At 44.4% G+C, this 14,333-nt stretch overlaps 2 protein-coding genes across 13 annotated transcripts in view; one reads left to right on the forward strand and one right to left on the reverse strand.

Moving 5' to 3' along the window:
- The window catches only part of LOC109412265 (nuclear factor of activated T-cells 5), a 379,626-nt gene extending 365,299 nt beyond the window's left edge, over window positions 1–14,327 (forward strand). For 10 of the 12 annotated variants that reach the window (XM_062844140.1, XM_062844137.1, XM_062844136.1 and 7 more), the window contains one exon: window positions 11,820–14,327. In XM_062844140.1, coding sequence (XP_062700124.1) covers window positions 11,820–11,863 — 44 coding nt within the window. In that variant the 3' untranslated portion in view covers window positions 11,864–14,327. The other 2 variants (XM_029855644.2, XM_029855642.2) reach the window with 2 other exon arrangements.
- The window catches only part of LOC109408938 (uncharacterized), a 463,030-nt gene that overhangs the window by 98,195 nt on the left and 350,502 nt on the right, over window positions 1–14,333 (reverse strand). The window lies entirely within an intron of this gene.

Raw genomic sequence — 14,333 nt, forward strand, 5'->3', positions numbered from 1 at the left:
CGTGTCTTCTGAAGTTCTCAATCCAGCTTTAATTGGGTTCTTTAGGGGTATCCCGATTATTTCATAATTTGATTCTCCGCCCAAAAATTTGCCGAAATCCAAAATTTCATAATTTTTGGAGTCCGGGAACTATTTTTAAAATGCATTTTAATTTTGTATGTGGAAAATTTTTTGTTCGGGTCGAACTGTCACTTTATCGATTGAACTGTCATTCTACAGAAGACGTTCGATAACTGCTACATGTTTACGTTTCACTTACCGAATGAAATTCGATAACTGCAACAACTGACAGACGTCAAAGAACTATCAGTTGCTGCAGAATGCAGCCAATGTGCATTCGGAAAACATCGCATTGCATCAAACGTGCGTGCGAAAAACATCGCATCGCTGTTGACATTTCAGTTTGATGGATAGCGGTGCGATAACTGCAAAATTGTTGCTCTGAGCGGACTTGCAGTTAAAAAGCATTGCAGTTAAAGCGTTTGCACCGAGCGAACGTCTACTGTAATAATCAAACCAGGAGACAAGAGATTTCGTTCGGGAGTAGAACACGTGATGTTGTTATCAAACAACTTTGAGGTTTCCTAGTTTCCAGTATACATTATTATTATTAGCTTTGCAGAGCTTTACTAGAGAGATTATGCAGATTTTCAGCCCGGAGCTGAATCATCTTCACATTTCGATAGACCGAGATTCTCATTGATGACGTGAGACTTCGGTAAACTTTGAAACCATTCTGTTCTGTTGAATTTCGGAAGAATTTCTGCCACCTAATCGTCTCCGCCGTCGTAAAGAACTCAACTCCGACGTATCTTATCTCGAAGCTCGACTTCCTATCAAACACTAAAGGGCGTTTCGTCAATTTGTTTAATGTCAATGCCATCGGTAAAACTTGTGATGAGAAACAAACCGAGCGGTTTTTCGTAAACGACGGCGTAAAAACCAGCGCAAACAAGATCGTTCGTTACGCCTTCGTTCAAACCCTCTCTAATCAGCCCTGTGAAGCTCTCCGTGAGAGATTGTCGCTCGTTTCTTATCTGCCTTCGGTCGATGCTGCTGTCTTCAAATACATATAGATGATTACGAGATTCAGGGACATTTATGGCATTTTTACAGCTTTAACGCACCGTGAAGGTCGAATTCTATGAGCTGTCGTTGATAACATTATTCGAACTTTACCTGACTCATCTTGACGAGCGCAGTTTACGAACCTTCCTTCGTTTCCAGTTTCTCTATTGTTCTCACTCTGTCGGGTATAATTCTTGCTGACTTGCTCACTTTCCGGGATGTACTTAAGCTGTTAGTACACAGGGTCAAATATTTGTTCAAAAAGAAACCAATGCTCAAACATCTTGTTTGACTCGATTGAATTTCCATTAGTGTCAAATAGAAATCCTCTAAATAGAGATGAGCGGAAGTTACATATGTCGATTTGGCAAAGCTGTTTGTTTTGTTTACAACAGCTTCCAACACTTGCCACCAAGCTAGATGTTCAAGCATTTTGCGTGACTTTGTTGTGGTGCATCGGGTGGTGCATGTTGTTTTGTTTACGTTTGCTAATTATATTCGAACATTTTTCCCCAAATTTTGAAAAAGATAACACGCAATCGAAGAAATCTGAAATGCATTGCAAAGAATAGCGCGAATCAAATCGGCAGAAGTGAATCAAGCAGCAGCAATGAAAGTTTTTTTCGAAAAGGGCAGCGACAAAAGTCTTCATGAGCATAAGCTTTTGAAAGCAGAATTAATTAAATATTTTCCTTCTAAATTAATATAGGGTATCGCGCCACTTGGGCGGTGGCTTCTATATTCGTCTGTTTTCCACTATAACTCAGTCAATTTTGAACCAATTGACTTGAAATGTTGTACACGGGTAGATACTATACCTATCTCATCACATTCCAAAAGTTGCGTCAATTGGTTCAAATTTGACTGAGTTATAGTGGAAAACAGACAAATTCTCGATAATAAAAATAAATATTTGTAATATGGGAGCATCCATTAAGTACGTCACTCTAAAATTGAAAATTTTCGACCCCCCTCCCCCCTTCGTACAGGGTTTTCCTATACTTAATACATTGCTTGTTACACTTTCACAACCCCCCCCCCCCCCCCTAGGACCGTGACGTACTTAATGGATGACCCCTATGTTTATTGCAATACCGTTCAAACAACGCCTTCCTACAAACGATAAACATGTTCATTTGGCTCACACTTTGACAGTTCTCTCTGCTCGATTGGCTCACAATAGCTGCCTCCGCACATCTCTATAATGTAGGATTACTAGTGTCCAACTGGTGTCGTTTCTTGAGCTCTTTCCTTGCCAAATATTTGACCCTGTGTACTTCAGGCCTTTACATAGTTTGTTTCAATACTATACAGCCATAGTGGTGCCTAGGGCTGCCATAAGAGAGCGCCTTCTTCTTGGTATATCGTACTTTTTGAAATCGTTCGCTGCTAGTGTACATCCTTTCCTCACTACGCCTACGACCTTTGTTGCGACGTGGATCGCCGTCGTGGCAACACTGCCGACCACCGACCTGCGTCCGACTCTGGAAACGCTATCAACGTCAACGGAGATGATAAGGCAAATTAAAAGGGCATGTAAACAAAGTGTTGTTGGTCGGATTGCTTCTAGCTATTAGTGATTTGATGGTGATTTATTATCATTTTCCTATTTATATGTGGATAATTTAAATAATTTGATTATTACAGCGCCTAGCTGATACAATTTGAATTCCGTTGATACCGAGCATAGTGCAGTTAGTTAAATCTAGTTCATTTCTATAAATACTGTAAGTTGTCCCAAGTGATGGTTGAATTGTACTTAAAAACAAATTGAACTTTTAGATACCACACAGGAGCAGTGGGGAATACGATTAGGCAGACTTAATTGTAGAACAGTCGACCAAAATTGTAAGTTTTCAAACTATTACTGGATATCGATTTCATTAAACTTATTTGCAGCTTAAAGCGTGCACAACGCAACAGAACGCATTGCTCTTAAGAGTTGGTGACATAACCCAATATTCTTTAAGAATTTTGCGGTATCGGAAGAATGCCAGATCAAAATTCCCCCCGAAACTGCCAGTCCTGCAAGCGGAAGGATACCGCTGAGAAGGAGATGGTACAATGCGGCTTATGCAAGTTGTGGGAGCACTTCGGCTGTGCTGGAGTGGATGAAACTATACGGGATCCCGACATTCCGTATGTGTGCCAGCGGTGTGCGAAGCAAGGAACCTCTGTGGGTGGTAATTTAACCGTCCCTACCGACGAAGCTCGTCCCCCGAAAGGTACGAAAGGCGGATCAAAGGCAAGTTCGAAGGGAACCCGGAAATCAAAAAAAAAATCCTGACCCGACCGAAAGCGTGACATCCAGTGTGCGTGCCGCTATGCTAGCGGAGCAACTGAAGCTGATCGCTGAAGAGCAGATGTTGGCGGAGCAAGAACTACGCGAGCAGGAAGACGTCAAGAAGAGACAGCTCGAAGAGGAAGAACGTAGACTAGAAGAAAAACGGCAGCTAGTGGAGGAGGCGAACCAGCTCCGTGAACGAAAACTGAAGGAAGAGCTTGAAACGAAGCGCAAGCAGCAACAAGTGAGGCGAGAATCGTTCGAGAAACGCCAAGAGATCATTTGCCAGCTGGCAGAAGTGAGCAGTAGAAGCGGGTCGGAGAGAAGCTCGGTCGTAAATTCTAAGCAAAAGGTTTCAAACTGGTTGGACGATCAGAGCGCCGGAAGATTGGACGGACATCGTGATGAAAAAACGTCAGCTACTAATCTCGATATGATACCTGAAAACCCGGTGGATCGCGCCCTTTTTCCATCACCATCAGTGCCGCAAGACACACACAACTCTCGAGCCTCGTCCGCCCGCCACGACGCTGGAAGATTAGACGGACACCGAGGTAGACAAATGGCAGCGCCAGACCTCGATCGATGCCCCGAAGACCCAGTGGACTCCCTCGCGCTACAGATTCACCAAGATGTTCGTAATATTGGAATACTTGGAGATCACTCTCAACAGGCTGCTTCAATTCCGTTATCGCCCCCTGCGACATCGGTGACTCGTGTTCTCTCGCAATCTCAAATAGCGGCTCGGCAAGTCCTCGGAAAGGACTTACCCGTTTTCAGCGGCGATCCAGAAGACTGGCCCATCTTTATAAGCAATTTCGAGCAATCATCAACCACATGTGGCTATTCAGATGCAGAAAATCTTGTTCGCTTACAGCGAAGCCTGAAAGGACACGCCCTCGAATCGGTGAGAAGCCGATTGCTCCTGCCGGCAAGCGTACCGCACGTTATTCAGACCCTGCGTATTCTCTACGGCAGACCGGAGCTCATTATACGCTCGCTATTGAGTAAAATGCAAAACGTTCCGGCTCCAAGGCACGACCGATTGGAAACACTGATCCAATTTGGACTCTCCGTGCAAAACTTCGTAGATCATCTGAAAGCGGCTAACCAACAGAGTCATTTGTCAAACCCGGCATTGATGCAAGAGCTTGTGGAGAAGTTGCCTGGATCAATGAGATTAGACTGGGCCATTTACAAAAACAAGCATCAGCCATCAACCCTAGAGACGTTTGGTGACTTTATGTCTGGCCTTGTGACAGCTGCAAGTGAGGTGTCCTTCGATCTACCAGGAACGAGCTTCGGGTCGAGAAGTGATAGACGAAAGCCGAGGGATTTTAGCGCTGTTCATGCGCACCCAGAAGAACATCATTCCAGCATCCCAAGTTATTCTAAAACGAACAAACCGTGTATGGCATGCGGGCGTGCTGGCCATAGAGTAGCCGAATGTCAGCAATTCAAGGGCGCTAGTATGGACGAACGCTGGGAATTAGTCAGGCAGAAAGGATTGTGTCGAACCTGCCTCAACAGTCACGGGAAATGGCCGTGTCGATCATGGAGCGGCTGTAATATCGAAGGGTGCCGACAAAAGCACCATTCCCTTCTTCACACGTCCCCCACACGTCCTGAGGATGTCGGTGTCTCGGCCACTCACTTGGTTTCTGGTGGTCTCAAATGGCCGCTATATCGAATTCTGCCGGTCGTCCTCTTCAGCAAAAATGCGTCCCTTACAGTATTCGCCTTCATAGACGAGGGATCTTCATACACCCTTTTGGAAGAATCCATCGCTAACCAGCTGGGGATCCAAGGTCAATTGGAACCATTGACCCTGCAGTGGACCAATAATGTGAAACGAGTTGAGCCTAGTTCACAACGTGTGCGGATGGGCATAGCGGGAAAGAATTGTAGCACTCAATACAAGCTAGTGGAAGCGAGGACAGTCAATCGTCTAGTTCTTCCCTCGCAGACCCTTAAATATGGAGAGCTTGCACATCATTTCCCTCATTTGCGCGGTCTTCCAATGGACGACTATGAGCTGGTGCAGCCTAAGCTGCTGATAGGCCTTGATAACTTGAGGTTATGTGTACCGCTGAAACTACGAGAAGGAAAAGCGTCGGATCCTATTGGTGCCAAATGCCGGCTTGGTTGGAGCGTCTATGGCTGTATTCATGGCCAGACACTACAATCAGCAACTGTCAACTTCCACGTCGGTGCAGTATCCGATTCGGACAAACAAATGAATGAGCAGCTTCGGGATTACTTTTCACTAGAAGAATGTGGAATAACTGGCCCGTTTGCCAGCCCCGAGTCTGAGGAAGACAAGCGCGCGAGAACTATATTGGAGGAAACCACACGACGGGTGCCAACCAGCTCGGTGTTCGAAACGGGACTGTTATGGAAGACTAACGAACCACACTTCCCCGACAGTTATCCCATGGCCGTGCGTCGACTGGAGGCGTTAGAGCGAAAACTGAAAGGTCAACCAGAAATGAAGGAACGTGTTGTGAAGGAGATCTCGGAATACCAACGAAAAGGCTACGCACACAGGGCTAGCCTAACCGAACTGACATCCGTTGAAGCCGAGCGTGTGTGGTATCTTCCTCTCGGCGTGGTTACCAACCCACGAAAACCAGAAAAGGTCCGTTTAATATGGGATGCGGCCGCCAAGGTCGGTGATGTCTCGTTCAATTCCAGGCTGCTTAAAGGACCTGATTTGCTGACGCCACTCCTGAAAGTACTTTTCCAATTCCGGCAGTATCCCGTAGCGGTGTGTGGAGACATAATGGAGATGTTCCACCAGATCAAGATTCGCCATCCTGACTGTCAGTCGCAACGTTTTCTATTCCGTGAACATTCTTCAGAGCAGCCCCAGGTGTATATTATGGATGTGGCTACGTTTGGCTCCACCTGCTCGCCAGCCTCTGCACAATATGTGAAGAACCTTAACGCACAGCAGTTCTCCAACGAGTATCCTAGAGCCTCTGAAGCCATTGTTTCCAAGCACTATGTGGACGACTACTTGGATAGTTTGCAAACGATCGAAGAGGCAGTAGAGGTAGTAAAAGAAGTTATTCAGGTTCATTCCAAAGGTGGCTTTAAGCTACGACACTTCCTATCCAACGAACCGAAGGTGCTGAATGAAATCGGAGAGACTACGGAACTGCTACAGAAGAACATGGATTTAGAACGAGGAGGAAAGACCGAGTCAGTGCTCGGAATGAAATGGATGCCGCATGAGGATATTTTTGTGTATTCGCTCGGACTTAGAGAAGATCTGCAATACGTACTTCACGAAGGTCACATTCCGACGAAACGTGAAATTGCCCGGGTAGTGATGAGTTTGTTCGACCCCCTGGGATTCATCGCGTTTTTTCTCGTACACGGGAAAATTCTACTCCAAGAGATCTGGGTAAAGGGAACGGCATGGGATGAACGGATACCAGATGAGCTTGTCGAACGATGGGAAAGGTGGATAATTCTCTTTGAACAGTTGGACCATATTCGAGTCCCACGTTGCTATTTTCGTCAGTTTCCTACTGTGAACTACGATCGCCTTCAACTGCACCTATTTGTTGACGCCAGTGAAGAAGCCTGTGCTTGTGCAGTTTATTTTCGCCTGGAGACCGATAGCAACCCACAAGTGGCATTGGTCAGCGCAAAGGTCAAAGTTGCACCACTAAAAACACTTTCTATTCCTAGACTGGAACTGAAGGCAGCTGTTCTTGGGATTCGTCTACTACAAACTGTTCAGAATCACCACACTTTCCAAATAATCAAGCGCTACTGTTGGAGTGACTCCGGAACCGTTCTTGCCTGGATTCGTTCTCAAGATCACCGAAGGTACAACAAGTTTGTAGCCGTCCGGATCGGCGAAATATTAACATCCACCGACATGAATGATTGGAGATGGGTGCCATCAAAACTCAATGTCGCTGACCTTGCAACCAAATGGGATACCGGTCCGCAGTTCACTATGAATAGCCCTTGGTTCCAAGGGCCAAGTTTCCTTCGTGGCCCAGAAGATACATGGCCTCGACAACGGACAATTACACCAACCACCGAGGAGATTCGTTCTATACGCAGTACTTTGGCACACTTTCCACCGATCATGGACTTCAACAGGTTCAGCAGTTGGACCAGAATGCATCGTGCAACAGCGTATGTGTGGCGTTTTTCCGACAACATTCGTCGCAAAATGAGAGGAGAAACACTGGAGCTTGGGATCCTGACCAGCAACGAACTTCAACGAGCAGAAGAAACGCTATGGAAAGCGGCCCAATCCGAAGCGTTCCCAGATGAAATTTCGGTACTCAGCAAATCCCAAGGACCACCGGAAATATGTCACAACGTTGTTGCCAAATCTAGCGCCATCTATAACAGATGGCCATTCATTGACGAAAGAGGAGTCCTGCGTTTTAAATACAAGCAATTAATTAGATTTACACAATAACTGATTGGAAGCCGTTAGGGATTCTTAATGGTTTTCTGGAGTAGAAATAAATAATGCTTCTTGTTTGGTCAACAGCTAAACATGGAAAGAGGACGAGCTCTCGCTCGCATCGTTTATTGTTCCATCGGAATATTGCTACACAATAGACATTGTGTAAGCTCTAGGGTAGTATACACTACAGTTCTTCCCTCTTTGGAAGTAAATACAAACACTTATAGACTATCTAACATAATTATTTAGACTTAATTCCGAACAATCTATCCTTGATATGACACTCGTCAAAACATACTTCAAATACAAATTTCTTCTATTGCAATTAAGCACACCAAATCCTTTTAAATCAGACACTTGTTTACGCAAAAGTGTTATTATTTCGACCATGCGTAGATTCTTCAAATACTTTTCGTTTCGAATCGACAATTTCGTCACACAATGATAACAATTCCCATTGGATGCCTCGTCATCGGTACTCGCATAACACATGCACTGAACTCCATCATTTCGAGATCCGGTCGCTCCTGATTCAACTCCATATGATATCTCAGTATAATGCCCAATTCGCGCCATATCGTTGAGTCTCACGTCTAGCGGGCCAATCAGCCGTTGAAGGAGCCTTTAAGTCAGCTGACCTTTTCCTATATATAATCACTAGTTTTTTTCACCTCGTCGCCACTTTTAAATACAAGCAATTAATTAGATTTACACAATAACTGATTGGAAGCCGTTAGGGATTCTTAATGGTTTTCTGGAGTAGAAATAAATAATGCTTCTTGTTTGGTCAACAGCTAAACATGGAAAGAGGACGAGCTCTCGCTCGCATCGTTTATTGTTCCATCGGAATATTGCTACACAATAGACATTGTGTAAGCTCTAGGGTAGTATACACTACACTGCGAAGTCGTGGACGCATCGCTGCTGCACCGTATGTCCCAATCGAAACCAAATTTCCCGTAATCCTTCCCAAACAACATCCAATCACGCTCTTGCTTGTAGAGCGATTCCATCGCCTCTTTCGGCATGCTAACCGAGAAACTATTTTCAATGAAATTCGTCAACGTTTTGAAATTCCAACCTTGAGACGAGTTTTGGATAAAATCGTCAAAAACTGTGCTTTCTGTCGTATCGCAAAGGCAACACCAAAACCACCCGCTATGGCCCTACTTCCTGAGATGCGGCTCCATGCTTACATTCGTCCGTTTACATTCACTGGTCTGGATTATTTTGGTCCGGTGTTGGTAAAGATTGGTAGAAGCCATGTTAAGCGATGGATAGCCCTATTCACGTGCCTCACGATTAGGGCTATTCATTTAGAGGTGGTTCACTCGTTAAGCACAGATTCATGCATTATGGCTGTCCAGCGGTTCGTTTCTCGCCGCGGCCTGCCAAAAGAATTCTGGACTGATAACGCAACATGCTTTCATGGAGCGAACAATGAGCTGAAATCTCACATGGTCGAAGCGAATAAGGCGTTGGCTGAGAAGTTCACCACTTCAAAAACTACTTGGAAGTTCATCCCACCGGCAGCACCACATATGGGCGGAGTGTGGGAAAGACTCGTCCGCTCAGTGAAGGTTTCAATCGGATCAGTGCTAGACGGACCTCGCAAACCAAGTGACGAAACGCTAGAAACCATTATAATCGAAGCAGAGTCAATGATTAATGCCAGGCCTCTTACATACATCCCACTGGATTCGGCAGATCAAGAGGCATTGACACCGAACCATTTCTTGCTGGGGAACTCGAGCGGGGAAAAATTTGTAACTACGGGAGAAGTGACGGATCGTGCGACACTGAGAAGTAGTTGGAAGTTAGCAAGATTCATAAACCATGAATTCTGGAATAGATGGATCAAAGAGTACCTCCCAGTAATTACAAGGCGTTGCAAATGGTTCAAGGATGTCAAGGACTTCGAAGTAGGTGATTTGGTCTTGATAGTCGAAGGGAAAGCGAAGGATCAGTGGGTTCGGGGACGGATTGCGCAGGTGTTCCCTGGACGAGACGGCAGAGTGCGGCAAGCGATGGTAAGAACCTCGACGGGGATTATTAGGAGGCCAGCTGTGAAACTGGCATTGCTAGACGTCGTGAAGGATAGTAAACCTGATTCCGGAGCTCCAGACGTTCACCAAGGTTTACGGGCAGGGGTATGTTGCGACGTGGATCGCCGTCGTGGCAACACTGCCGACCACCGACCTGCGTCCGACTCTGGAAACGCTATCAACGTCAACGGCGATGATAAGGCAAATTAAAAGGGCATGTAAACAAAGTGTTGTTGGTCGGATTGCTTCTAGCTATTAGTGATTTGATGGTGATTTATTATCATTTTCCTATTTATATGTGGATAATTTAAATAATTTGATTATTACAGCGCCTAGCTGATACAATTTGAATTCCGTTGATACCGAGCATAGTGCAGTTAGTTAAATCTAGTTCATTTCTATAAATACTGTAAGTTGTCCCAAGTGATGGTTGAATTGTACTTAAAAACAAATTGAACTTTTAGATACCACACAGGAGCAGTGGGGAATACGATTAGGCAGACTTAATTGTAGAACAGTCGACCAAAATTGTAAGTTTTCAAACTATTACTGGATATCGATTTCATTAAACTTATTTGCAGCTTAAAGCGTGCACAACGCAACAGAACGCATTGCTCTTAAGAGTTGGTGACATAACCCAATAACCTTGATGGGATCGGACGAGACAATGTGGTGCGGTGCTCTGCCCACTCTGTTCTAAAATGCCTCGCACTGCGCTTCAATGAGGCCGACGGTTTTCTCATTCTGGAGGGCATTCTAGAAGCATCTCAGAAGGATTCTGAAAGTATTCCAGAAATATTCTGGAAACTTCCTACAAGGATTCTGTATCATTTCAGGGGAATTTTGAAAGTATCCCTGAGGGATTCTAGAAGCAACTCAGAGGGATTCTGAAAGCATCCCAGAGGGAATCTAGGGACATTTCAGAGGGATTCTGTAGAAGCATTTCAAAGCGATTCTGAAAGAAACCCCAGAGAGATTTTGGAAAAATTCCAGTGGGATTCTAGAAGCATCCCAAGGCGATACTGAAAACATCCCGGAGGAATTCTGGAAGTACCCCAGGAAGATTCTGAAAGCATTCCAGGGGGCTTCTAAGACCATTTCAGAGGCATTCTGAAAGTAACACAGAGGGATGTTAGCTCATAGCATCCCAGGGGAATTCTGGAAACTTCCCACAAGAGCCCAGAAAGCATCCCAAAAGGATTGTGGATCGCAAAGGATTCTGGAAGGATCCCAAGGCGATTCTGAAAGCATTCCGGGATTATTTTAGAATGTTTATTTCCAGTGGAAACACCCTTTTCGGATTCTGGAAGCAGCAGTGAGCTTCCGGCAAACCTCGCGTGTTCTTGATACGGTACAGTTACTTCTTCTTCTTCTGATCGAGTTCGATCGTTTCAGTCTATCTCCCGCAATTCTCAATCAAGATTGTTCGCCTGGCGGGCGTCGGTACCGTGAATTAGGTAGGTAGCTGTTTGAGTCGGATGTTATATCGCTAACGATATAGTGTTGTTTAGATAAATTGTACGATCATGCAAAGTTCAATCTATAATATCATTCCCTAATACGCCATGCCAAACTGGTGCAAGCCTTCAAAGTATACCCTTCTCTCATTATAGCTGCTGACGGTAATCGATGGATGTACCAACCTTAAAAGTCTATACAATTGGAACAGTTGTACAACACAAGTGATATTTTCTAATTAGTCATCAGTAGTTCTATCAGTAAGGCTCCGGAGGCACGTAACCCTCCATTTGGGACATTTGTGCCATCAACGTGTTAATGCTAAGTTATCGAACCGTGATGTTCCAGCCTTAAAGCCATCTTTGCCAAAGCAGACACCGGACGCAGATGATCGACATGACGACCACCACCCGCATCCTCATTTCGGCATCATACACTCAACTTTGCTCATCTGCGGGACAGCCAATCGGACAGTAGTTGTTCACATCGCAAACGTTTTCTTCTTCTCTTCACAACAGTATAGTCGGTATGGGACCTGGCTTAGACGACACGGTCGTCCTGAAGTAGGCGCCGACAGAGTGACCGGTCGCCAAGTGGCAACGGGGGACGATCAGAGCTTGCCTCGATGAAGCCCCGTTCGGGGCTGGGTTCCCGCATTTCGGCAGTCAACCAATGTGGATCGAGCTGGCCGTTGTGGAAAACTAACCGACACTAGTTGTCATGGGATCCGTGCCAAATGAAGTCGTCGAACATTGTCGCCGGTAGAGGGACGGGATTGGTAAGTAAAAAACGAGTTTTAGAAGTTATGAAATAAGATAAAATTATGGACAAGGGCCAAATTCGAGATTCTTGGTTGCGTAACGACACGAATGGAACAAAGATAGGTACATAAATACAAGATGGAACCTCTGTTATTGTTGTAGAGCCCGTTTTAGGTTTTGCATCCGGAAAATACATATATTTGTTGAATCAACATTATCAGCCAAATCGAAACACTAAAACAACGAAGATGCTCCTAGTACTACTACTAAATAATACTAATGACCTTTAGCAAAATGTGATAAAGTTATATTAAATAAAAAAAAAATATTTGGAAGATTTGGTTTCTGGAAATCAGGAAAGCATTTCTCTCAGTGTTTTGCCGGAAGTAAAAGATTACACCTTCTAGGGTCAACAAAATGGTTCACCAATCGGAACTGTCGTCGTCCGTCATTTGTAGTGTATAGGCTTAAATCAGAAGACGTTTAAAATCAGCTGATTTTGGGGGCCTTTGACAGTTCTCCTATGGAAATGACAGCTCAGCAAAGAGATACACCACGGTGTGTTGAAACAGGATTATTATCGCACTTTCATGAACCTTAAATATTTTTTCGTTATAAGTTAGCCTTAGCTGTATATATTAAGATTCTGGAGGTTAAAAAATCATTCATCGGGGAAAATTAAAATAAATTCGATTTTAGTAGTTTACCACTTTTCCCATATGATATGGTATTACGCAAATCTGATGAACCTAAACTCCGCTAGAAAAAGTCCCCTTTTAATAATAAATTTGAAACCATTTAGAGAGAAACGAATGTAAAAGTCTTTACAATGAGTTTAAATTTGTTTGGCGTTCGTTTCATTTGTCCAGCCCACTACAGTCTGCCGAGTCATAAATCATAAAAGTCTACATTTCTTCCATTTGTCTGGCACATAGATATTTGTAATGGAGGTAAACAAATATTTTCCATTAGTGCGACTCATACATTTGAGGAAACGCCATACACCTGTGAGCTAAGAGTCAGGGATGGGATCATTTATTTGCAAAGAGTTTTACATTCACTTGATACTATCTCAATTCAGAAGCATTCTATCAAAAAACAATGTAGGGTTTCAAACTACTTCGGCACCCGCGTCAATTTCCGGCATCTCACAGCAAAACAAATCAAAATATCACTTGCCGCATATTTTCCAAACGCCCTTCCGTAGGTAATCGTCTCCCGCAACCTTTTCGCAACGGAATCCACAGTCAATGAGCTACACTTTCACTCTGAAGCCGCACAAGTGCTTAAAACAAATATTACTCGCAGACGGTTGCACTTCGGCAGCCCAAAGGTAGGTGCCGAAGTGATTTCCCATTTGATTTTGCTGGAAGTTCGGCACTGGTGCCGAGAATTGGTGCTGGACTAGGTGCAGTAAACTCGTTCAAAATCAACTTTCCGGCAGAAAATCTTCACAACAATCACTGTTAACAACAAGTTCAATCAATAAGGTATCTGATTCAGGCGGAAGAAGTGGTTGAAAACAGTCGTTTCGTTGTGAATTTAGGTTAAAAATAATTTTGTTTACATGTTGTGCCGGGAATAGGGCAAAAAACCCTATGGATGAATTGAACCTTCTAGTTTTATCTGATAGTTTTCCGAATAGCATTAGGGTCGGACACGCATACCAAATTCGTGAACGAGCTGTAAAGGCAACTCTCCACGCGGTGAATGTAAATTACATTCACGCCATGGAGAGTTGCGTTTGCTGCCTTCTGTTGACTTTATTATTGACGCTACGCTAGTACAATGTTCTACAAAGTTTCAGGTAAAACAAAAATCAAAAAGTGCTCCATACGACGTCTCTGAAGTAAGTTATTCGCAAGTGAATGTCAATGATTGCAAATGAATGATCCCATCCTTGCTCGTAGCATTTGCAGCACATACCCAGGGCCGGATCTAAGGGGGGGCCAGGGGGGCACATTTTAGGGGCCCCCACACAAACATTTTTTGGTTGCTAACATTAACTTTATTTTTCAAATTGCTCAAGTACTGTTCGACAATAAGGAAAAACATTTTTGGTCATCTCTCCGAGGGGCCTCCACATCCGCTCGGGCCCCGGGCCCCCACAATCCTTAATCCGGGCCTGCACATACCCTTCATGTGCTAATTTGTCTGAAATGGCGGTTATTTGTTGCACATACTTTGCATGTCAAACCACATCCACATGGATATTTGCCAAAAAGTATGAGTCGACTATACTGAGAGAGCATGACTCATTTGTAAAAGTTCTGCCT

Source organism: Aedes albopictus, chromosome 1 (assembly GCF_035046485.1).
Source record: "Aedes albopictus strain Foshan chromosome 1, AalbF5, whole genome shotgun sequence".
NCBI classification, from domain to species: Eukaryota; Metazoa; Arthropoda; class Insecta; order Diptera; family Culicidae; genus Aedes; species Aedes albopictus.